Here is a 26,706-nt window from a genome sequence, read left to right as displayed (position 1 = left end):
TCTCCTCGCGTGAGAAGACGCGGAGGAGACAGCAGGGGTTGTGTTTGTACTGTGGGAATAAAGGTCATGTGGTAGTATCATGCCCAGAAAAGCCGGAAAACTTCAGGGCCTGAGGGTGATGGGAAATATCCTGTCAGGCCAGAAGTCAGAATTTCCCAAGAAGACTTTTATCATTCCGGTGACCTTGAAGATCCTCGGTCAAACTGTCAAGACTGAGGCCTTTGTGGACAGTGGGGCCGACGGGGTTTTTATGGACCGCCAATTCGCCCTAAAACACTCTGTTCCCTTAGTACCCTTGGCATCGGAAATTGAGATTTGTGGGTTAAACGGGGAACCATTATCCCAAGGTAAAATTACCTCTTGCACTAGCCAGATTTCTTTGTTTATTGGAGCCACACACTCTGAAAAATTGTCCTTTTATGTGACTGTCTGTACTTTTGCCCCATTGGTGTTGGGGTTACCCTGGTTAAGGGCCCACAATCCTCAATTTGACTGGGTCTCTGGGGAGATTCTTAGTTGGGGTACTGATTGTTTCAGGAGTTGCTTGAGCCTTCCAGTCAGGCTCTCGCAGCTAAGTTTGCCAGGATTGCCAGGGTGTTATGCAGATTTTGCGGACGTGTTCTCCAAAAAAGTTGCAGAGGTACTACCTCCCCATCGCCCCTATGACTGTGCCATTGATTTGTTGCCAAATGCTAAGCTTCCCAAGAGCAGGTTGTACTCCCTGTCACGTCCTGAGACTCAGGCTATGGCAGAGTACATTCAGGAGAACTTGGCTAAGGGATTTATCAGACCTTCACAGTCTCCAGTTGGGTCGGGGTTCTTCTTCGTGGGTAAAAAGGACGGTTCGTTGCGACCCTGCATCGACTTCAGGGAATTGAACCGTATCACGATTAAAAACTCATACCCACTGCCTCTCATTTCGGTCTTGTTTGACCAGCTTCGTACTGCCACCATTTTTTCTAAGATTGACCTACGCGGTGCGTACAATCTAATCCGAATAAGAGAGGGGGATGAATGGAAGACTGCCTTTAATACCCACTCAGGGCATTATGAATATTTGGTGATGCCTTTTGGGCTCTGTAATGCCCCGGCAGTCTTCCAGGATTTCATGAATGATGTGCTCAGGGAATATTTGGATAGATTCTTAGTTGTATACTTAGATGACATCCTAATCTTCTCCCATTCCCTGGAGGAACATCGGAAGCATGTACGCTTAGTCCTCCAGAAACTCAGAGACCACCGGCTTGGGGCGAAGCTGGAGAAGTGCGAATTTGAAGTTCAGCAAATCGCATTTCTAGGATATATTATCTCCCCAGAAGGTTTCCAAATGGAGGGTTCCAAGGTACAGGCAGTCCTGGATTGGGTGCAGCCCACTAGTTTGAAGGCGCTTCAGCGTTTCCTGGGCTTTGCGAATTTTTATAGACGATTTATCGCTGGATTTTCGTCTATAGTGGCGCCCTTGGTGGCACTCACTAAGAAAGGGGCGGATGTTGCTCACTGGTCTTGTGAGGCTAAAGCGGCTTTTGCCCGTCTCAAAAGGGCATTTGTTTCGGCCAAGGTGCTGCGACACCCAGATCCAGAGCGTCCTTTTGTGGTGGAGGTGGATGCCTCTGAGATGGGTATTGGGGCAGTGCTTTCTCAGATGGGAGTGTCTGATAATCGCCTTCATCCCTGTGCTTACTTTTCCCGTAAATTTTCGCCTGCCGAGATGAATTATGACGTGGGTAACCGGGAATTGTTGGCTATTAAGGATGCACTCGAGGAGTGGAGACACTGGCTTGAGGGGGCTAAGTTTGTGGTCTCAATTCTCACTGACCATAAGAATCTGGCATATTTAGAGTCAGCGAAGCGTCTCAATGCCAGGCAGGCACGATGGGCTTTGTTTTTTGCTCGCTTTAATTTTTTGATAACATATCGCCCTGGGTCAAAAAACATCAAGGCTGATGCGCTCTCGCGGAGTTTTGCTCCAATCCAGGAGACCACCGAGGAGCCGTTGCCCATTGTTTCCCCATCATGTATTAAAGTGGGCATTACCCAGGACCTCTTATCATTAGTCCTTAGAGCACAGGAGCAGGCTCCTCCAGACCTTCCGGTAGGTCTTTTGTTTGTGCCTCCTAGGTTAAGACAGCGAGTGTTCCTGGAATTCCATGCCAAGAAGTCGGCAGGTCACCCGGGTATTGCCAGAACTCGGGAGTTGCTATCTAGGGCGGTGTGGTGGCCCTCGGTGGCTAAGGATGTGGATCAGTGGGTTCGGGCATGTGACATCTGTGCCCGAAATAAGACTCCTAGAGGGGTTCCTGTTGGCCCATTACATCCACTCTCTATCCCATCTAAGCCATGGACCCACATTTCAATGGATTTTGTGGTGGACTTGCCCAAATCCTCGGGGATGACAGCCATCTGGGTTGTCGTTGACAGGTTTTCGAAGATGGCGCACTTCGTTCCACTGGTTGGGCTGCCATCAGCCAGACGCCTGTCTGAATTATTTATGCTGCATGTTGTGCGTCTCCACGGGTTGCCACTTGATGTGGTCTCTGACCGCGGATCCCAGTTTGTGGCCAAATTCTGGAGGGCATTTTGTTCCGATCTCCAGATTTCTGTCAGCTTGTCGTCAGGCTACCATCCGCAGTCTAATGGGCAGACTGAAAGGGTGAACCAGTCCTTGGAGCAGTTCCTCAGGTGTTATGTCTCCAAGTGTCAGACTGACTGGGTTGCTCATCTGTCCATGGCGGAGTTTGCCTATAACAACGCGGCTCACTCTGCTACAGGGATCTCTCCCTTCCTTTGTGTGTATGGGCATCATCCTAAGGCCAATTCTTTTGACCCCCTGGACTCCACGCCTGGTGGTTCCTCTGTGGTTTCGGTCCTTAGAGGTATTTGGCGGAAAGTGAAGAAAGCCCTTGTGTCTGTGTCATTAGTGACCAAAAGGGTTTTTGATAAGCGGAAAAGACCCTGCAGCTTCAAATTAGGAGACTTCGTCTGGTTGTCTACCAAGAATTTGAAGTTGAGACAGCCATCTCATAAGTTAGGGCCCCGGTTCATCAGCCCTTATAAGATCACCAGGGTTATCAATCCGGTGGCATTTCAGTTAGATCTGCCCCGTTCTTTGGGTATCAATAAAACATTTCATTGTTCCCTTTTAAAACGGGCGATTAGTAATCCTTCTTCCAGTGGAAGACCTTCCCCTCTTCTGATACGTGGCCAGAGGGAGTTTGTTGTTGAAAGGATTCTTGACTCCAAGGTGGTTCGGGGTCGGCTGTCATTTTTGGTGCACTGGAAGGGGTATGGCCCGGAGGAGCGGTCGTGGGTGCGCAGTTGTGATCTTCATGCCCCCAGACTGATACGCTCTTTCTTCTCGCAGTTCCCCGATAAACCCGGTGGTAGGGGTTCTTTGACCCCTCGTCAGAGGGGGGGTACTGTTAGGGTCTCCTGCCCTGTGCTGCCACATCGTCATGGCAACCGGGAGACAAGTGCTAGTGGAGTAACCTGAGCGCAGCTGATACTCCGGTTCGGGTCTTTTGCTGTGCAGTGGTTATAGGCTCTGTGCACGGCAGGGGATCCGGTGCTGGTTTTTGTGCTCACAGTCTGTGAGGTCTGAGTGGGGCGTGGACAGCACCTGCTGTATAAGGCCTCTTTTCAGGGTAAGCAGATGCTGCTGAATCTCTGTTGGTTAGTCAGTTCATGAAAGTTAGCCAGTACTGTGTAGCTTTGTATTTGTTTGTTGCTTACTGCAAATAGGCCTGGGGATTTGGTATTACACTCTGCCAATCCAGACCTAGCAGTAAGACTGGAGTCAGTCGTTTAGCTTGCTGGGGTTCTGTTATTACTCTGTGAACTTAGCAAGTTTGCGGCTGTATTCTAACACTTGCCTGTCTAATCCTGTCTCACTGTGCTAGGTGTCAGGGGTCAGTTTAGTGGCAGTAAGCTTAAACCTGTGCACTGCAAGTGAGAATCAGGATTGTGGAGGCTCTCCTTGTGTCTATCATTCCATCTCTGACCAAGGAGTTTACTGCCACACCCGTTGGTAACCCTTTAGGGTTTTGCTGTTGCCCTTAGCAACAGCATTTCGGGTTCTCTACGTATTAAAACACAACATCTTGCTTTTTACATCTGAGCAGTTCTAATACAAGGGAGATACCCAGTTCCTTAGCCTCTGGGCTTCTCTGTTCACTGTGTGTGTATTTTGTTACCCTATCACCTTCTGTGTACGTTATGTCATATTCCCCAGTTTGTCTGTGAGTCCATTTGTTTTGCATAACAGTTCAAACACCAGTACATTCCTGCAGACACTGGAGTGCATAACAGTTCTGACACTAGTACTTTCCTGCAGGCACTGGTGTGCATAACACCTACACCTATTTACTGCCATCACCCATTACACTCTATCACAACTGTGCAGGCTCAACAACACAGACTACCACACAGCTAGCTGGTTTCCTTCTGCTTCTAGCAACTAATAGGTTACAGCATAACCTTAGTGATCAAATAGCTTCCTCAAAAATTGAGTTCTGGAGAATTTATAAAACTGACTAATAAAGGAAAACTTTATTTACAAAAGAAGTGCAATGCTTGATTATAGAAATTATATGAAGAGTAACAGATTACATAGACAAACGTGTTGCAATTTCAAATAAAAATAAAAAAAAGTTACAGAATATAACATGCAGCTTATTCTGGCTGAGGGGGGGGGCATCAGAAACTAGAGGTACATATTTATCAACTTCAAATTGACCTCCTAGTTTGACACAGATCAATAAACTCCTACACATATGATCACCTGACCCTCTACTCCATAGATGATATAATGACTAAATCTCTGATGACTTGCTGACCAGTTAATTAAATCAGGGTCCATCCTAGGAATGCCCACATAATTTTTAACTCAAGTACAAATAACTGTACATAATGTCCTCTGTGTAATAACTATCTGAAATATTGTATGTTCACATGAATTTCCATTATTTAGTGTAAATATAACATAGCTGGGAGGTGTGATTGGTCAGAGTGTTCATTTCATCCAACCTATACATGCTAGTGATTGCCAAATTGTACCTAACCAACACACTAATGTCATGTATTTTTTAGGATAACTAAAGCTCCTTGCTAGTGTAGAAATATACATTTGCAGTCAAAATAGATAACATAACGTTTAGTCTATGAGATCTGTTTGCAGTTTGAATACACTCTTTAGTTAGACACCTAAGTGTTTAATCCTGCTTACCACTGCTGTGTTCAGCTTGATGTAATTAATAAACAGCCACATACAAAAGGCATTATTTATAAATACCTGTTCACTTAATTTTTTCTGCTGTTCATAGTATGTCCTCAGAGAAATACATTCTAATGAACTACACTTAACATTTTCCATCATATTGATCTGTGTGGGGCGGACCTACAGTATAACCTAACGACATAAGAAAAATGTAACTCGCTACTGTCATTTTGTGCCCATAATCCTCTACAGTATATAATTTCAATTCCTCTTTCTATTTCTTTCAGTACTGAAGAGATTTGAATTTCATTTGAATGTACCATCCCCTATAGCAGTGATAGATAAATCCTTTCACCTGGATGCTTGTGGCAGGTATGAAGAACAGTATTTCTATAGTGTGGCTCTTCAAACTTATACTGTCCTGTTCTATTATTACTAGATTTTATTTCTATTTCAGCTAGGCACACATCTGAAAGATGAATGATCCACAATTTGTTTCTGTCAGATGAGACAATCCTGAAAACATTCAATCTCCTGAATACACACTACACAAATATTGTTCCTATATGAACAATTATTTTCTTGGTGTGATGTATTTTACATGCTGTTAGGCAGATCTCTGTACACACTGCAGTTACCACACAACATGAGCTTATTGGGACTGACGAACATTGTGCAGCACTCCGGATGTCGGGAGCAAATCTGTTAAATGTATGAGCGAACGTCTGCCCCAAGTGCTGTCTTCACACTGCGCAATAAGCTGTGAGATGGCTGATAGATCTGATAATTGTACCATGTGCAACTAGCATTGCACAGTAGTCCTAGAAACATTTACACAGTGTTAACCTCATAAAACATATACAGTAAGGACAGATTCATAGCTGCACACAAGTTGGCATCAAGTGCAACAACATCACATGTGGCAACTGGGCCTAATTTCCAAAATGGTGGTTTATTGACCTCATTGTGCAGGTATCCCGGGCCCATGGTCTGTGTGTTTGGAGGCAGATTTCCTGGCCCCAGCAGAGGAGTTCCGATGGCTAGACTGAGTAAGCTTCAGCCGAGCATTGCGGCACAGCTGCTACTGGGGGCACGTGAACGGGGTGCAAGCTTAGAGGTGCCAGTGGGACCTTGCCATGCCCGCCAACCTGGGAATGAAGAGGAGGCCTAGTGGCAGGCCAGTATACTTTAAGCATTTCTGGCAGCACTTATCTGACTGTCAGCAGCTGACAGCCTGTACTGATCGGGCAGGCAGCAGCAGCAGCATCATCGTCCTCTCTCTCCTCCCGGGCAGCTATTGCACGCACTTTCTCCTCCTGTAGCCTTGGTGACCGGGATCCGCAGCACCTCTCAAGGTCACAGGCAGGGAGATCCAGTCGCTGCCTTATCCCAGCCTTCATGAACTGTACAATGCATTTAAGCTTGCAGCCCAAATCACGGGTCCTGTAAAAATTTGTGGAAGTGGCCCAACACGGGAAGCACAAGAGGTATAACATACTGTGAATCATCCTGATGAGCCCTATGGCCAATCCGCCCCGGCTTTCTCTACTGCCAGGGATTGTCGCCACTGGGGTGGGGTGCCAAATAACTCGGGTGACGGAAATCCTTTTTTTGGCCCTGGCTGCTGCCATCACAGTGATCTGGTGCTACATATTTGTATGCAGCTCTCAGATGGCAGAGGCTGGTAGGAGGCGTTTTTTTACTATGGGCACCTCCCGCAACATTAGCATATAAATTGTAAGTAAGTGAATATACCTGTATGAGGCACAGTGTACTGTTTATATGTTTATATGTTTATAACTTTTAGAAAATGATAATCCCACACAAGATCTACAACATAAGGCATATATATATATATATATATATATATATATATATATATATATATACGTAGACAGTGTATGACTGACACTCGGGAGACTGGAAAAGATAGGCTGACACAGTTGCTGATGACATCAGCAACTGTGTCAGCCTATCTTTTCAAGTCTCCCGAGTGCCAGTCATACACTGTCTACGTTCATATTTCTAAAGGACAGGGCACCGGAGCCATTTCTACTATAAGTTACAGGAGGAGTGCCAAACCTCTATATCCATTGCTATATATATACATATATATATATATATATAGAGAGAGAGAGAGAGACCGACCAATCCTGTGCAAGGATATATATATATATATATATAGAGAGAGAGAGAGAGAGAGAGAGAGAGAGAGAGAGAGAGAGAGAGGTATATATCATATACAGGCAGCACTGCCAGTCTCAATTAACACATTAATACCTGATTTAGGGGTCTATGTACAGCATACTTGAAGGTGGCACACAGTATTAGAATTCAGACACAGACCTCAGCAGACAATGGGCCTAATTCAGTGAGAAATGCAAAATTTGCTAATCGCAATGGGGCCGATTATCGAATGACTGCGCATGTGCAGCGTTCACATTGCGCATTTGCAGCAAAAACAGCGACTATAAATGCATACACATTGTGATCGCAATGCAGCCGCTGTTTGAGTGACAAGAAGCTGGTGTTTCTGGGTGTGTCTGAAAAAATGCAGGCGTGCCCAGGCGTTTTTAAGGTGGGCCTCTGATGTCAGCAATGACCACTTCCATCCTCTTGTTTAGCAAAAATTGTGGACTACCTTGCCTGGTGCAGATGGGAAAAAATCTTAATTGTTCCGGTAATTGTGTATGATTTTATGATCAGACCGCATATTGCGATGCATTCGCAATTTTTTATGATGGGCGTTTTTTCACTATTTCTGGGAGGCAACTATTTGATTGTAGAAACTGCATTTTAGCAGAAACTGCAATCCTTACCGATTAGGCCCATTACCAACATGTAGAGGCTTTATTTTCTCGCCATGAAGATGATGATGAGGAAATAAAGCATCAAAACATTGATATTGTCTGCTGTGGCTGTGTCTGAATTCTAACCCCGTGTGCCGCTTTCAAGAATTATATATATATATATATATATATATATATATATATAATAGCTGTTCTGCCCGTTCTTCGCATGGGAGGTTCTGATTTTCACTGTTGTACATATAAATGAGTATTAATAATTTGGTAAAGCTATAGAGACATACATTTGAGACTTCTTAATGTAAGTAAATTTTAATCCATGGTTCTTGACATTACACGGGGAGCACCGATGTCAGGTACAGTTTTTGTAATTTATAACATTCTATATACTGGAGGTGCAATCCAAATTTTGATTCGATTGTCCGTTTGGGCGTTATCGTTCATGATTAAATGGAGAGAAGGAAGGTCGCACAAGTCTTCTGTTATTTTGAATTGACCCCCTTAGATATTTTCTGTTTTATTCATATAAATAGTCTTTAATGGGGGGTGCTACCACAGGCAAGGTAGGATAATCTGTATACAGGAAGAAAACAAGATTGCCATATAGTGGTGCACGTTAATGCTCATAATAAAATTGAACTTTTAATTCATATTATTAAAAAGAACATTGCGAAATATAGGATAAAATAAAGAAGTGAAAGAATAGAAAAAGTGTTTAAAATATGTGACTTCCCACACACAAGGCATCGCAAAGCTAGAGTTCTGTATGCCTATTATAGTATGTGTATATCCTTATATTTTCTTGTGCTTATTAATAAATATTATGCAATTATCAGTACATATCCTAGGGTTCCACAGAGATTTGTGTATTGATTCTTATTTGCAGTATAACCACTGTACTAGGGTATATGTTACAAGGTATAACTATATTTAATCCCTATACTGAAGAATCATCACAAGGCTCCCTAAGTGACCAATTTTATCACAGAGATCCCCAAAAGAATCAGTCTCAATAAGTATATAACAGCAGATCTGGGTGACCACATTCACCTCATATTATGTATCCTTCCTGGAGGACTAAGCTTTGGTATAATCAAATATGGTAAGTGTTGTGAAAAAGGTGTGTATTCTTTCACCCCAAAGACAGTCACCAGTGATTTCAATAATTTATATCTGTATAGTATAACTCATTAGGGCTGGTGTGTTCCAATAGGACGAACGGTCTTTGCTTGACTATATTCTTAAGATAAATACTACCCAGCTAAATACAGTTCATATTTCACAGATATCCTGCTGCATAAAAGGAATCATTGTGAGTAATTTTGTCATGTCACCAGTTAGAAAAATATATAATACAGTGCTGAAAAGCTATTAAATATTATTGCACCATATATGTGTCCTTTATTAATAGAACGATTATACAGTCTGGCTGTGGCTCATATATTACTATAATTACTTTGATATCATGGCTTATAAATGTTGTTATACCACATTTAGATCCTCTATCAACAGCACAGTTCTGCAGTTTAGTTGTAACTCATATGTTGTTACAAATGTTTCAATGTTGTAGCTGGTTCTGTGGGATTAGTTTCCACCAACACAGAGCAAACAGCTCTTGAGAGATGCTTTCATAACGTCTCTATCATTGATTAGCAACATAGTTACACATTCTGACTATGGCCCTCATTCCGAGTCGTTCGCTCGGTATATTTCATCGCATCGCAGTGAAATTCCGCTTAGTACGCATGCGCATTATTCGCACTGCGACTGCGCCAAGTAATTTAACAATGAAGATAGTATTTTTACTCACGGCTTTTTCTTCGCTCCGGCGATCGTAATGTGATTGACAGGAAATGGGTGTTACTGGGCGGAAACACGGCGTTTCATGGGCGTGTGGTTAAAAACGCTACCGTTTCCGGAAAAAACGCAGGAGTGGCCGGAGAAACGGAGGAGTGTCTGGGCGAACGCTGGGTGTGTTTATGACGTCAAACCAGGAACGACAAGCACTGAACTGATCGCAGATGCCGAGTAAGTCTGAAGCTACTCTGAAACTGCTAAGTAGTTTGTAATCGCAATATTGCGAATACATCGGTCGCAATTTTAAGAAGCTAAGATTCACTCCCAGTAGGCGGCGGCTTAGCGTGTGTAACTCTGCTAAAATCGCCTTGCGAGCGATCAACTCGGAATGAGGGCCTATGACTCATATCTTGCTGTGAGTGTTTCAGTATTGTAGCTATTTTGATGAAACCCGTTTCCATCAACACAGGCAGCTATTCGTGTGTATTATTACACCATATTTATGTTCTATATTGGCCACACGATTTGCTGTAAGTATTTTAATGTTATAGCTGCTTCTTGTAATATTAATTTCCATCAACAATAACAGCGGCTGTTAGTAAATATTTTTGGTTTTATTTTTATTTTTTTCATTTTTTCACCATATCCATGTCATTTACTGGTGACACCGTTGTATACTCTGACTGTGATGCATATGTTGCTGTTACTATTATGACTCCTTTAGAAAAAGTATATACTTTCCATCAGAATAAATAGCTGTTATATTCGATTTTATATTTAACTTCAGGATATAATCTATTGTTAAATAGTCAGTGTAAGTTATTTAATATATTCCTTTTTTATCACACAGAAATATACATATATTTCTTCCACCCTAATGGTTAACACAATGTTTTGCTCCTGTGGACAGAGCTAAATACGGGGTATTCTGTTATATGTGTAATAAATACTACGTATCACATTACCATATGTTAAGTGCAATAGTGAGACCATTAGCACATCGAGGCTCAGAAGAAGCAACTGCGAAACGTGCGTCAGGCCTCCCTGTGCACACGGCGTCCACCATTGTATAATGCCAATATAATAAAAATATCTCACATGCACTCCCAGAAAGGAATAACTATTTAGAAAGAAAATGTGCATATAGAAATGTGTATTAAGATAGAAAGTGTGTACTAAGATAATCTTGTGCATTACAGCAATTAATGAGTCAATAACTTGGGCTACCATTTGGACACTTTGTCTCCCACAAGGGCACCAGTATATGGATAGGAAATGTGTATCTAGATAGTCCTTTATATAATAGTGGTTCTACAGGTTAAATTTCAGACCACTGTTTTCAGTATAGAGCAAAGACATAGACACTGCGCAACACCATTTAGTAACAGCAGATCTCCCCACACGCGTGATGTCCGACAGTGTATGAGACAAATACAATACTAAACAGAACATTTCATGCATACCTCTGGAAGGAAATAGCTATCTGGATATAGTACGTGCAACTGGAAAAGTCTTATATATTATAGTAACATAACGCAACAATAGTTCAGGCACGATCCTGCTATACTTCTTGTTGGACAATACCATGTGTGTTTCCAGATAGTCTCATATATGAGTAGGGGCTCAATGTGCTAATGGTCTCACTATTGCACTTAACATATGGTAATGTGATATGTAGTATATATTACACATATAACAGAATACCCCGTATTTAGCTCTGTTCACAGGAGCAAAACATTGTGTTAACCATTAGGGTGGAAGAGATATATGTATATTTCTGTGTGATAAAAAAGGAATATATTAAATAACTTACACTGACTATTTAACAATAGATTATATCCTGAAGTTACATATAAAATCGAATATAACAGCTATTTATGCTGATGGAAAGTATATACTTTTTCTAAAGGAGTCATAATAGTAACAGCAACATATGCATTACAGTCAGACTATACAACGGTGTCACCAGTAAATGACATGGATGTGGTGAAAAAAGGAAAAAATAAAAATAAAACCAAAAATATTTACTAACAGCCGCTGTTATTGTTGATGGAAATTAATATTACAAGAACCAGCTATAACATTAAAATACTTACAGCAAATCGTGTTGCCAATATAGAACATAAATATGGTGTAATAATACACACGAATAGCTGCCTGTGTTGATGGAAACGGGTTTCATCAAATAGCTACAATACTGAAACACTCACAGCTCAGCGCTCATCACTAAGCAAGATATGAGTCATAGTCAGAATGTGTAACTATGTTGCTAATCAATGATAGAGACGTTATGAAAGCATCTCTCAAGAGCTGTTTGCTCTGTGTTGGTGGAAACTAATCCCACAGAACCAGCTACAACATTGAAACATTTGTAACAACATATGAGTTACAACTAAACTGCAGAACTGTGCTGTTGATAGAGGATCTAAATGTGGTATCAGTTGCGGATCTTGCCACGGGCAAGCAGGACTTTTGCCCGGGGCACCGCCTTCCGGAGAGCGCCAGTGCCATCCGGAGGGCTCCGCACCATGGCAAGATTTGCGGCTGCTGTGCCCCCCGCTGCCGCTGCCCGCTGTCCCGCTGCCCGCTGTGAAGGGAAACTAGACGCTACGTGTCTAGTTTCCCTTCGTGGAGAGGACCTTTACTGTAATGATGTGCGATGCGCGTTGACGTCATCGTGCACCGCACAGCAAATGTCCTCTCCACGAAGGGAACTAGACGCTTAGCATCTAGTTTTCCTTCGTGGAGAGGACCTTTGCTGTGCGGTGCGCGATGATGTCATCGCGCACCGCACATCCTACTACAGTACAGGGGGCGTAACTGGCCACGCCCCCTGTATGAAGCCACGTCCCCTAATGCCACCCGGGGTGCAAGAAGCCCCGGAACCGGCCCTGTGTGGTATAACAACATTTATAAGCCATGATATCAAAGTAATTATACTAATATATGAGCCACAGCCAGACTGTATAATCATGCTATTAATAAAGGACACATATATGGTGCAATAATATTTTATAGCTTTTCAGCACTGCATTATATATTTCTCTGACGTCCTAAGTGGATGCTGGGGACTCCGTCAGGACCATGGGGATTAGCGGCTCCGCAGGAGACAGGGCACAAAAATAAAAGCTTTAGGACTAGGTGGTGTGCACTAGCTCCTCCCCCTATGACCCTCCTCCAAGCCTCAGTTAGGTTTTTGTGCCCGGCCAAGAAGGGTGCAATCTAGTTAGCTCTCCTGAGCTGCTTGGAATAAAATTATAGACTTAGGTTTTTTTTTTTATTTTCAGTGAGTCCTGCTGGCAACAGGCTCACTGCATCGAGGGACTAAGGGGAGAAGAAGCGAACTCACCTGCGTGCAGAGTGGATTGGGCTTCTTGGCTACTGGACATTAGCTCCAGAGGGACGATCACAGGCCCAGCCATGGATGGGTCCCGGAGCCGCGCCGCCGGCCCCCTTACAGATGCTGAAGACAGAAAAGGTCCAGAAATCGGCGGCAGAAGACGTCCATGTCTTCATAAAGGTAGCGCACAGCACTGCAGCTGTGCGCCATTGCTCTCAGCACACTTCACACCGCGGTCACTGAGGGTGCAGGGCGCTGGGGGGGGGGCGCCCTGAGACGCAATGAAAACACTATATATGACTAAAAATACATCACATATAGCTCCTGGGCTATATGGATGTATTTAACTCCTGTCATTTTACCTCAGAAAAAGCGGGAGAGTGGCCGCCGAGAAGGGGGCGGAGCCTATCTCCTCAGCACACAAGCGCCATTTTTCCACACAGCTCCGCTGGTAGGAAGGCTCCCAGACTCTCCCCTGCACTCCTGCACTACAGAAACAGGGTAAAAAAGAGAGGGGGGGCACTTATTTGGCTAGATATAGATATATTGCAGCTATAAGGGATAGACACTTATTTATAAGGTTGTCCCTATACATATATAGCGCTTTGGTGTGTGCTGGCAAACTCTCCCTCTGTCTCCCCAAAGGGCTAGTGGGGTCCTGTCCTCTATCAGAGCATTCCCTGTGTGTGTGCTGTGTGTCGGTACGCGTGTGTCGACATGTATGAGGAGGAAAATGGTGTGGAGGCGGAGCAATTGCCTGTATTAGTGATGTCACCCCCTAGGGAGTCGACACCTGACTGGATGGTCTTATTTAAGGAATTACGTGATAGTGTCAGCACTTTACAGAAAACTGTTGACGACATGAGACAGCCGGCAAATCAGTTAGTGCCTGTCCAGGCGTCTCAGACACCGTCGGGGGCTCTAAAGCGCCCATTACCTCAGTCGGTCGACACAGACACGGACACGGACACTGACTCCAGTGTCGACGGTGAAGAAACGTATTTTCCAGTAGGGCCACACGTTACATGATCAAGGCAATGAAGGAGGCTTTGCATATTTCTGATACTACAAGTACCACAAAAAAGGGTATTATGTGGGGTGTGAAAAAACTACCCGTAGTTTTTCCTGAATCAGAAGAATTAAATGAAGTGTGTGATGATGCGTGGGTTTCCCCCGATAAAAAACTGCTAATATCTAAGAAATTATTGGCATTATACCCTTTCCCGCCAGAAGTTAGGGCGCGTTGGGAAACACCCCCTAGGGTGGATAAGGCACTCACACGCTTATCAAAACAAGTGGCATTACCGTCTCCTGATACGGCCGCCCTCAAGGAACCAGCTGATAGGAAGCTGGAAAATGTCCTAAAAAGTATATACACTCATACTGGTGTTATACTGCGACCAGCGATTGCCTCAGCCTGGATGTGCAGCGCTGGGGTGGCTTGGTCGGATTCCCTGACTGAAAATATTGATACCCTTGACAGGGACAGTATTTTATTGACTATAGAGCATTTAAAAGATGCGTTTCTATATATGCGTGATGCACAGAGGGATATTTGCACCCTGGCATCAAGAGTAAGTGCGATGTCCATTTCTGCCAGAAGATGTTTATGGACACGACAGTGGTCAGGTGATGCGGATTCCAAATGGCACATGGAAGTATTGCCGTATAAAGGGGAGGAGTTATTTGGGGTCGGTCTTTCGGACCTGGTGGCCACAGCAACAGCTGGAAAATCCACCTTTTTACCCCAACTCACCTCTCAGCAGAAAAAGACACCGTCTTTTCAGCCTCAGTCCTTTCGTCCCCATAAGGGCAAGCGGGCAAAAGGCCAGTTATATCTGCCCCGGGGTAGAGGAAAGGGAAAAAGACTGCAGCAGACAGCCTCTTCCCAGGAACAGAAGCCCTCCACCGCTTCTGCCAAGTCCTCAGCATGACGCTGGGGCCTTACAAGCGGACTCAGGTGCGGTGGGGGGTCGTCTCAAGAAATTCGAGACGTCTCCCCCTCGCAGGTTCCTGAAGTCTGCTTTACCAACGTCTCCCTCCGACAGGGAGGCAGTATTGGAAGCAATTCACAAGCTGTATTCCCAGCAGGTGATAATCAAAGTACCCCTCCTACAACAGGGAAAGGGGTATTATTCCACACTATTTGTGGTACCGAGGCCAGACGGCTCGGTGAGACCTATTCTAAATCTGAAATCTTTGAACGCTTACATACAAAGGTTCAAATTCAAGATGGAGTCACTCAGAGCAGTGATAGCGAACCTGGAAGAAGGGGACTATATGGTGTCCCTGGACATCAAGGATGCTTACCTTCATGTCCCAATTTGCCCTTCTCACCAAGGGTACCTCAGGTTCGTAGTACAGGACTGTCATTATCAGTTTCAGACGCTGCCGTTTGGATTGTCCACGGCACCCTGGGTCTTTACCAAGGTAATGGCCGAAATGATGATTCTTCTTCGAAGAAAAGGCGTCTTAATTATCCCTTACTTGGACGATCTCCTGATAAGGGCAAAGTCCAGGGAACAGTTGGAGGTCGGAGTAGCACTATCTCGGGTACTGCTACAACAGCACGGCTGGATTCTAAATATTCCAAAATCACAGCTGATCCCAACGACACGTCTGCTGTTCCTAGGGATGATTCTGGACACAGTCCAGAAAAAGGTGTTTCTCCCGGAGGAGAAAGCCAGGGAGTCATCCGAGCTAGTCAGGAACCTCCTAAAACCAGGAAAAGTGTCAGTGCATCATTGCACAAGGGTCCTGGGAAAAATGGTGGCTTCTTACGAAGCGATTCCATTCGGCAGATTTCACGCAAGAACTTTTCAGTGGGATCTGCTGGACAAATGGTCCGGATCGCATCTTCAGATGCATCAGCGGATAACCCTGTCTCCGAGGACAAGGGTGTCTCTTCTGTGGTGGCTGCAGAGTGCTCATCTACTAGAGGGCCGCAGATTCGGCATTCAGGATTGGATCCTGGTGACCACGGATGCCAGCCTGAGAGGCTGGGGAGCAGTCACACAGGGAAGAAATTTCCAGGGAACGTGGTCAAGTCTAGAGACTTCTCTCCACATAAATATACTGGAGCTATGGGCAATTTACAATGCTCTATGCCTAGCAAGACCTCTGCTTCAAGGTCAGCCGGTGCTGATCCAGTCGGACAACATCACGGCAGTCGCCCACGTAAACAGACAGGGCGGCACAAGAAGCAGGAGGGCAATGGCAGAAGCTGCAAAGATTCTCCGCTGGGCGGAGAATCATGTGATAGCACTGTCAGCAGTGTTCATTCCGGGAGTGGACAACTGGGAAGCAGACTTCCTCAGCAGGCACGATCTTCACCCGGGAGAGTGGGGACTTCACCCAGAAGTCTTCCACATGATTGTGAACCGTTGGGAAAGACCAAAGATGGACATGATGGCGTCCCGCCTCAACAAAAAACTGGACAGGTATTGCGCCAGGTCAAGGGACCCTCAGGCAATAGCTGTGGATGCTCTGGTAACACCGTGGGTGTACCAGTCAGTGTATGTGTTCCCTCCTCTTCCTCTCATACCCAAGGTACTGAGAATTATAAGACGGAGAGGAGTAAGAACTATACTCGTGGCTCCGGATTGGCCAAGAAGGACTTGGTACCCGGAACTTCAAGAGATGCTCACAGAGGACCCATGGCCTCTGCCGCTAAGAAGGGACTTTCTTCAGCAAGGACCCTGTCTGTTCCAAGACTTACCGCATCTGCGTTTGACGGCATGGCGGTTGAACGCCGGATCCTAAGGGAAAAAGGCATTCCGGAAGAGGTCATACCTACCCTGGTCAATGCCAGGAAGGAGGTGACCGCACAACATTATCACCGCATTTGGCGAAAATATGTGGCGTGGTGTGAGGCCAGGAAGGCCCCCACGGAGGAATTTCAACTGGGTCGATTCCTGCATTTCCTGCAAACAGGAGTGTCTATGGGCCTCAAATTGGGGTCCATTAAGGTTCAAATTTCGGCCCTGTCGATTTTCTTCCAGAAAGAATTGGCTTCAGTTCCTGAAGTCCAGACATTCGTCAAGGGAGTACTGCATATACAACCCCCTTTTGTGCCTCCAGTGGCACCGTGGGATCTCAACGTAGTTCTGGGATTCCTCAAATCACATTGGTTTGAACCGCTCAAATCTGTGGATTTGAAATATCTCACATGGAAAGTGACCATGCTGTTGGCCCTGGCCTCGGCCAGGCGAGTGTCAGAATTGGCGGCTTTGTCTCACAAAAGCCCATATCTGATTTTCCATTTGGACAGGGCAGAACTGCGGACTCGTCCTCAGTTTCTCCCTAAGGTGGTTTCAGCGTTTCACCTGAACCAACCTATTGTGGTGCCTGCGGCTACTAGGGACTTGGAGGACTCCAAGTTGCTAGACGTTGTCAGGGCCCTGAAAATATATGTTTCCAGGACAGCTGGAGTCAGGAAAACTGACTCGCTGTTTATCCTGTATGCACCCAACAAGCTGGGTGCTCCTGCTTCTAAGCAGACGATTGCGCGTTGGATTTGTAGTACAATTCAGCTTGCACATTCTGTGGCAGGCCTGCCACAGCCAAAATCTGTAAAGGCCCATTCCACAAGGAAGGTGGGCTCATCTTGGGCGGCTGCCCGAGGGGTCTCGGCTTTACAACTTTGCCGAGCTGCTACTTGGTCAGGGGCAAACACGTTTGCAAAATTCTACAAATTTGATACCCTGGCTGAGGAGGACCTGGAGTTCTCTCATTCGGTGCTGCAGAGTCATCCGCACTCTCCCGCCCGTTTGGGAGCTTTGGTATAATCCCCATGGTCCTGACGGAGTCCCCAGCATCCACTTAGGACGTCAGAGAAAATAAGAATTTACTTACCGATAATTCTATTTCTCGTAGTCCGTAGTGGATGCTGGGCGCCCATCCCAAGTGTGGATTGTCTGCAATACTTGTACATAGTTATTGTTACAAAAATCGGGTTGTTATTATTGTGAGCCATCTTTTCAGAGGCTCCTCTGTTATCATGCTGTTAACTTGGTTCAGATCACAAGTTGTACAGTGTGATTGGTGTGGCTGGTATGAGTCTTACCCGGGATTCAAAATCCTTCCTTATTGTGTACGCTCGTCCGGGCACAGTATCCTAACTGAGGCTTGGGGGAGGGTCATAGGGGGAGGAGCCAGTGCACACCACCTAGTCCTAAAGCTTTTATTTTTGTGCCCTGTCTCCTGCGGAGCCGCTAATCCCCATGGTCCTGACGGAGTCCCCAGCATCCACTACGGACTACGAGAAATAGAATTATCGATAAGTAAATTCTTATTTTTTCTAACTGGTGACATGACAAAATTATTCACAATGATTCCTTTTATGCAGAAGGATATCTGTGAAATATGAACTGTATTTAGCTGGGTAGTATTTATCTTAAGAATATAGTCAAGCAAAGACCGTTCGTCCTATTGGAACACACCAGCCCTAATGAGTCATACTATACATATATAAATTATTGAAATCACTGGTGACTGTCTTTGGGGTGAAAGAATACACACCTTTTTCACAACACTTACCATATTTGATTATACCAAAGCTTATTCCTCCAGGAAGGATACATAATATGAGGTGAATGTGGTCACCCAGATCTGCTGTTATATAATTATTGAGACTGATTCTTTTGGGGATATCTGTGATAACATTGGTCTCTTAGGGAGCCTTGTGATGATTCTTCAGTATAGGGATTAAATATAGTTATACCTTGTAACATATACCCTAGTACAGTGGTTATACTGGAAATAAGAATCAATACACAAATCTCTGTGGAACCCTAGGATATGTACTAATAAGGGAACAAAGAACAAGACACAAACAATTGCTGATAATTGCATAATATTTATTAATAAGTACAAGAAAATATAAGGATATACACATACTATAATAGGCATACAGAACTATAGCTTGCGGACGCCCTTTGTGTGGGAAGTCACATATTTTAAACTTTTTCTATTCTTTCACTTCTTCATTTTATCGTATATTTTGCAAAGTTCTTTTTAATAATATGAATTAAAAGTTACATTTTATTATGATTATTAACGTGCACCACTATATGGCAATCTTGTTTTCTTCCTGTATACGCGTTATCGTTCATGCAACGCAAGCTACGCATCGGTAATGATGTTATTATGTCAACCCCCTTTTTATCCCATTAGGGGAGGTTTATTAACATTCTAATTACATTGTTTTCCTAATTCTCACCTGCAGAATGCCAATGTGACATTTCAGCTTCCTAACACATTGGGAAGTAAGAGAATTTATAGTGATGAGTCTGTCAGTGAGTGAGGGAGGGTTTTCGAATTTATATATATATATATCAGTGATGTGCGGTGAGCTGAATGGCTGGGTAGGCACACATGGCGATAAGTCTGAGTGCTGGGAGCCTGTCTCACCCCCAACTTACTGTAAATCTCCCCTCACTACACCAAGCTACAGTGTCCATTGATTCTCCTACTTGCATCCCTGTGTCTTCTTTCCCTGTTGCTGCTGCTGTGGGCTGAGCTCTGATCTCTTTACACTACATTACACTTCCTAGTCACATAACACACTGTAGGCATCTATCAGTGCATAGGCCCACCCCCACACTCAGAGGCATGCCTCTATTAGCAACCTTTTTAAGCAGCAAAACTGCCCGTGGTGTAGCTTTGCACCCACTCTGTAAAGTAGTATCTGACTGTAGAACCTAGACAGTGCTGCTGCTGCCTCATCTCTTGTCTCCCTGCAGTTCCAGGGATCTCCACAAAGCTGGTGAGCGTCAGCTATAAAAATGATTACAAAACACAAAGAAAATGTTTATGTTATCAATATCTTTGTTTCATTCTAGTCATTTTTATATCAACGGCCAGGAGTATAGCAGAGGTATGGCATGGGAGGCTGTGACTGCTGTGACTGGAGTCCCACAGTGACGGCCCTCTAGTGCAGGCATGAATCATTCGGAAAATGGCTGCCATGGCCATTTCGGAGTGATTTGCCCATGCGCACTGGAGATGTCCCCGGGAACAAGGTGCAGGCACCATGTTCCCGAAGACCTGTGCATGCACAGTAGACACTGGCAGTTTGCCAGAGTCTACTTGCTGCCGGAGAGGAGGGGGCCCGTGGATGAAGGCTGCATGCGTTCCCCTCCTCTCTTAAAACGCCCCTGCATATATATATATATATGTATATATATGTGTGTGTGTGTGTGTGTGTGTGTGTGTGTGTGTGTGTGTGTGTGTGTGTGTGTGTGTAGACAAAATATATGTGTACTAGAAACTACCTGTGCACCTGAGTAAAATTGACTACACTTAATCCAAGAAGCAGTCTCTCAATCTGACTCCTTAATTCTCAGGTGATTGGCAGCACTTGGTCTTTTCTGTTCTAATTAGACTGCAGCTCCCGACTGTAATGGGCCCTACACACTCGGTGACTGGCCGCCGAGCTGCCCAACAGCTGATACGGCCGTCAGACGACCCAGCGGCAAGGAGGGGGGGGGGGGGTGATGGGGGGAGTGAAGTTTCTTCACTCCCCCCGCCACCCGGTTCCATAGCACTGCATGCTAATATGGATGAAATTGTCCATATTGGCCTGCAGGTATGAACGAGCTGGAATCAACAATGAATGAGCGCGGGGTTGCGCATCATTCATCTTCGGTACCTACACACTGAAAGATATGAACAGTATCTCGTTCATTGATGAACGAGGTCGTTCATATCTTTCAGTGAAATCTTTAAGTGTGTAGGGCCTATTAGAACGTCTCAGGATCCTTTGGGATAGCTGTATCTTAAAAGTGATTAATAGAAGGATCGCTCCATAGTACAAATCAGTTTATTTTTAAAATTGAGCCACTAGAGTATTGCTTGTACCAAATATAGCAGAACTGCGTACTCAATACCACATAACAATATATATAATACCACACTACGGCAATCTCCACCACTTCCTCCGTGCTCACTGGAATCGAGACCACACCATGCTGTCAGCCGGACCTCCAGTCATAGCCTCACCATCACAGAGTACTCGAGCACCAGAGCGGGAGCTCCAGGATAGTTTTGACACCAAGCCACGCCTCTACGCATTTCGTCAAGGAGTTTGTCAGGGGGCTGGCTTGAGTGATGTGTTGGAGACCTTTTAGACCGGGAACCTTCAGCCCTCCAGCTGTTGTTAAACTACACATCCCAGCATGCCCTGCAACAGTTTTAGCATGACCAAATAGCAAAACTGTAGCAAGGCATGCTGATATGTTAAGTTCAACAACAGCTGGAGGGCCGTAGGTTCCCCATCCTTGTTTTAGACCCACTAGCATCCAATTGGCTGCATATACATTCCGAACACTATAAAATATCCAAGCTAAACAATCCTATCTTTAATAGCGGTTGTGTCTGATAATGTGTTCATAACATAAAATCTATATGAGAAACTTCTTAAGCACTTATATATGGAATTATGATGCATATAATGTAAAAATTTCAATACTTACAATGACTATAAAAAGTAAAACCGTAAATGCTAGCAACGGGAATCACTAGAAATAATAATAAACCACCTTTTATTATTCTCAAGCACAGTACTTCGGTATTAGAACTCAAATGGAACTGGCATTAGTTCCATGTATAATTATATATCATAATATGTGTTAGCAAACATTTGGAGCTGGAGCGATCCATCCCCTCTAATACTGCTAACTAGAGATGAGCGGGTTCGGTTCTCAGAGAACCGAACCCCCCCGAACTTTGCCTTTCGAGTCCGGATCCGAGCCAGGCTCAGATTTTCCTTCTTGACTTGGAAACCCGAACGCGGCAAAACGTCATCATCTCGCTGTCGGATTCTCGCGGGATTTGGACTCCATATAAGTAGTTGCGCGTCGCGGCCATTTTCACTCCAGTCTCGGACAGTGAGAGGACGTGTATTCAGTGTGCTCAGTGTCTGTTTATTGGAGCGGAAAGTGGGGTGGCAAGTGTTGTGCTGCTCAGTCCAGTCCATATATCCAGTGTAGCTGTAAAGTGGTGCTGTGTTGTGCAGACCAGTCCAGTGTAGTCAGTGTATTGTGCTGTATCAGGCCAGGCAGATACATCCAGTGTAGCTGTAAAGTGGTGCTGTGTTGTGCAGAGCAGTCCAGTGTAGTCAGTGTATTGTGCTGTATCAGTCCAGGCAGGTATATCCAGTGTAGCGGTAAAGTGGTGCGGTGTTGTGCAGACCAGTCCAGTGTAGTCAGTGTGTTGTGCTGTATCAGTCCAGCCATTCAGTGTTGGTGTTCTCTGCTGCCATATATCAGTAATTCCAGTATATATATATATATCAGTAATTCCAGTGATGATATACGCTGCTGCTATATATATCCACTGCTGCAGTATAACAATTATAACAACCTGTTGGGCTGCATCAGAGCAGTGGTAGTGTCCTGTGTCATCAGTAATTCCAGTGACGATATACGCTGCTGCTATATATATCCACTGCTGCAGTATAACAATTATAACAACCTGTTGGGCTGCATCAGACCAGTGGTAGTGCCCTGTGTCATTAGTAATTCCAGTGACGATATACGCTGCTGCTATATATCCACTGCTGCAGTATAACAATTATAACAACCTGTTGGGCTGCATCAGACCAGTGGTAGTGTCCTGTGTTATCAGTAATTCCAGTGGCGATATATGCTGCTGCTATATATCCACTGCTGCAGTATAACAATTATAACAACTTGTTGGGCTGCATCAGGCCAGTGGTAGTGCCCTGTGTCATCAGTAATTCCAGTGACGATATACGCTGCTGCTATATATCCACTGCTGCAGTATAACAATTATAACAACCTGTTGGGCTGCATCAGACCAGTGGTAGTGTCCTGTGTCATCAGTAATTCCAGTCATTCCTGTGACGCATATTGTCTCTTATAACTCCCAAAAAATAATGGAGAACCAAAATTTTGAGGAGAAAATAGGGAAAGATCAAGAAGAACCACTTCCTCCTAGTGCTGAAGATTCTGCCACTAGCCGTGACATAGACGATGAAATGCCATCAACGTCGTCTGCCAAGGCCGATGCCCAATGTGATAGTAGAGAGCGTGTAAAATCCAAAAAGCCAAAGTTCAGTAAAAAGAATCAAAAAAAGAAATTTAAATCATCTGAGGAGAAACGTAAACTTGTCAATATGCCATTTACGACACGGAGTGGCAAGGAATGGCTGAGGCCCTGGCCTATGTTCATGGCTAGTGGTTCAGCTTCACATGACGATGGAAGCCCTCATCCTCCCGCTAGAAAAATTAAAAGAGTTAAGCTGGAAAGAGCACAGAAAAGAACTGTGCGCTCTGAGATGGTATCACAAATCCCCAAGGAGAGTCCAATTGTGTCAGCGGTTGCAATGCCTGACCTTCCCAACACTGGAGGCGAAGAGGTGGCTCCTTCCACCATTTGCACATCCCCTGCAAGTGCTGGAAGGAGCACCCACAGTCCATTTCCTGATATTCAAATTGAAGATGTCACTGTTGAAGTACACCAGGATGAGGATATGGGTGTTGCTGGCGCTGAGGAGGAAGTTGACAATGAGGATTCTTATGGTGATGGGGTTTGTTTAAGTCAGGCACCAGGGGAGACACCTGTTGTCCTTGGGATGAAGAAGCCCATTGTGATGCCTGGGCAAACTACCAAATAAGCCACCTCTTCGGTGTGGAATTATTTCTCCTCAAAACCGGACAACAGGTGTCAAGCCATCTGTTGCCACTGTCAATCTGTAAAAAGTAGAGGTAAGGATGTTAACCACCTAGGAACATCCTCCCTTATATGTCACCTGCTGCGCATTCATCACAAGTCACTGTCAAGTTGTGAAACTTTGGGTAAGAGCGTAAGCAGTCCACTGACACCTAAATCCCTTCTTCCTCCTCTACCCAAGCTCATGCAAGCCACACCACCAACTCCCTCAACGTCAACTTGCTCCTCAGTCAGGAGTGTCCGTAGTACTGCAGGCAATGTAACTGTCAAGACTGAGGAGTCCTCTCCTATCCGAGATTCCACCGTAGGATCCTTGAGTGGTACACCTGCTTTTGCAGCCGCTACTGTTGTTGCTGCTAGGAGTCGATCGTCATCCCAGAGGGGAAGTCAGAAGACCACTTGTACTACTTCCAGTAAGCAATTGACTGTCCAACAGTCCTTTGTGAGGAAGATGAAATATGACAGTAATCATCCTTTTGCAAAGCAGATAACTAAGGCCTTGACAGCTATGTTGGTGTTAGAGGTGCGTCCGGTATCCACCATTAGTTTAGAGTCACTTAAAAAAAAAATTGAGGTACTGTGTCCCCGGTATCAAATCCCATCTAGGTTCCACTTCTCTAGGCAGGCGATACCGAGAATGTACACAGACGTCAGAAAAAGAGTCACTAGTGTCCTAAAAAAATGCAGTTGTATCCAGTGTCCACTTAACCACGGACATGTGGACAAGTGGAACATGGCAGACTAAGGACTATATGACTGTAACAGCCCACTGGGTAGATGTATTGCCTCCCGCAGTGGCACCAGTAGCAACATCTTGCAAACACCAACTCATTCCTAGGCAGGCTATGCTATGTATCACCGCTTTCCATAAGAGGCACACAGCTGACAACCTCTTCCGGAAACTGAGGAACATCATCGCAGAATGGCTTACCCCAATTGGACTCTCCTGTGGATTTGTGATATCGGACAACGCCACCAATATTGTGCGTGCATTACATCAGAGCAAATTCCAGCATGTCCCATGTTTTGCACATACAATTAATTTGGTGGTGCAGAATTTTTTCAAAATGAGGGGGGTGTGCAGGAGATGCTGTCGGTGGCCCGAAAAATTTCGGGACACTTTTGGCATTCTGCCACTGTGTGCCGAAGACTGGAGCGCCAGCAAACACTCCTGATCCTGCCCCACCATCAACTGAAGCAAGAGGTGGTAACGAGGTGAAATTCAACACTCTATATGCTTCAGAGGATGGAGGAGCAGCAAAAGGCCATTAAAGCCTATACATCCACCTACGATATAGGCAAAGGAGGGGTAATGCACCTGACTCAAGCGCAGTGGAGAATGATGTATGTCTTGTGCAAGGTTCTCCAACCCTTCAAACTTGTCACACGTGAAGTCAGTTCAGACACTGCCAGCTTGAGTTAGGTCATTCCCTTCATCAGGCTTTTGCAGATGCAGCTGGATAAATTGAAGGAGGAGCTAAGATGGAGCGATTCCGCAAAGTATGTGGGACTTGTGGATGGAGCCCTTCATTTGCTTTGCCAGGATTCAAGGGTGGTCAATCTGTTGAAATCAGAGCACTACATTTTGGCCACCGTGCTCGATCCTAGGTTTAAAGCTTACGTTGTATCTCTCTTTCCGGCAGACACAAGTCTGCAGAGGTTCAAAGACCTGCTGGTGAGAAAATTGTCAAGTCAAGCGGAACGTGACCCGTCAACAGCTCCTCCTTCACATTCTCCCGCAACTGGGGCTGCGAGGAAAAGGCTAAGAATTCCGAGCCCACCCGCTGGCGGTGATGCAGGGCAGTCTGGAGTGAGTGCTGACATCTGGTCCGGATTGAAGGACCTGCCAACGATTACTGACATGTCTACTGTCACTACATATGATTCTGTCACCATTGAAAGAATGGTGGAGGGCTATATGAGTGACAGCATCCAAGTAGGCATGTCAGACAGTCCGTACATATACTGGCAGGAAAAAGAGGCAATTTGGAGGCCCTTGCACAAACTGGCTTTATTTTACCTAAGTTGCCCCCCCTCCAGTGTTTACTCTGAAAGCGTTTTTAGTGCAGCCGGTTACCTTGTCAGCGATCAGCGTAGGAGGTTACTTCCACAAAATGTGAAGAAGATGATGTTCATCAAAATTAATTATAAAGTCTTCCGGGAAGACCTTTACCAGCAATTGCCTCCAGAAAGTACACAGGTGATTGTGGATTCCAGTGGGGACGAATTAATACTCAGTGAGGAGGATGTACACGGTGAAAGGGATGAGTAATCGGAGGATGATGATGAGGTGGACATCTTGCCTCTTTAGAGTCAGTTTGTGCAAGGAGAGATTGATTGCTTCTTTTTTGGTGGGGGCCCAAACAAACCAGTCATTTCAGTCACAGTCGTGTGGCAGACCCTGTCGCTGAAATGATTGGTTTATAAAAGTGTGCATGTCCTGTTTATACAACATAAGGGTGGGTGGGAGGGCCCAAGGACAATTCCATCTTGCACCTCATTTTCTTCTTTGCATCATGTGCTGTTTGGGGCCTATTTTTTTAAATCTGCCATCCTGTCTGCCACTGCAGTGCCACTCCAAGATGGGCCAGGTGTTTGTGCGCACACTTGTGTCGCTTAGCTTAGTCATACAGCCACCTCTGTGCAACTTTTAGGCCTAAAAACAATATTGTGAGGTGTGAGGTGTTCAGAATAGACTGGAAATGAGTGGAAATTAATGTTATCGAGGTTAATAATAACGTAGGAGCAAAATTACCCCCAAATTCTTTGATTTTATCTGTTTTTATGGGTTTTTTTTTTTTAAATCATCCAGATCCAAAACCAAAACCAAAACATGAAAGGGTGGTTTTGGCAAA

General features: G+C 44.8%; 1 protein-coding gene across 1 annotated transcript in view; it reads left to right on the top strand.

The window, feature by feature from the left end:
- The window catches only part of LOC135056655 (alpha-2-macroglobulin-like), a 234,536-nt gene that overhangs the window by 42,572 nt on the left and 165,258 nt on the right, over positions 1–26,706 (top strand). The window contains exon 7 of the mRNA XM_063962101.1: positions 5,500–5,584. Coding sequence (XP_063818171.1) covers positions 5,500–5,584 — 85 coding nt within the window. The remainder of the gene's footprint in view (positions 1–5,499; positions 5,585–26,706) is intronic.

The sequence above is a fragment of the Pseudophryne corroboree genome, chromosome 3, assembly GCF_028390025.1.
Source record: "Pseudophryne corroboree isolate aPseCor3 chromosome 3, aPseCor3.hap2, whole genome shotgun sequence".
Taxonomy (NCBI): domain Eukaryota; kingdom Metazoa; phylum Chordata; class Amphibia; order Anura; family Myobatrachidae; genus Pseudophryne; species Pseudophryne corroboree.
Note: the sequence above shows the minus strand (reverse complement) of the source record. Positions and strands in the feature narration are given on the sequence as shown.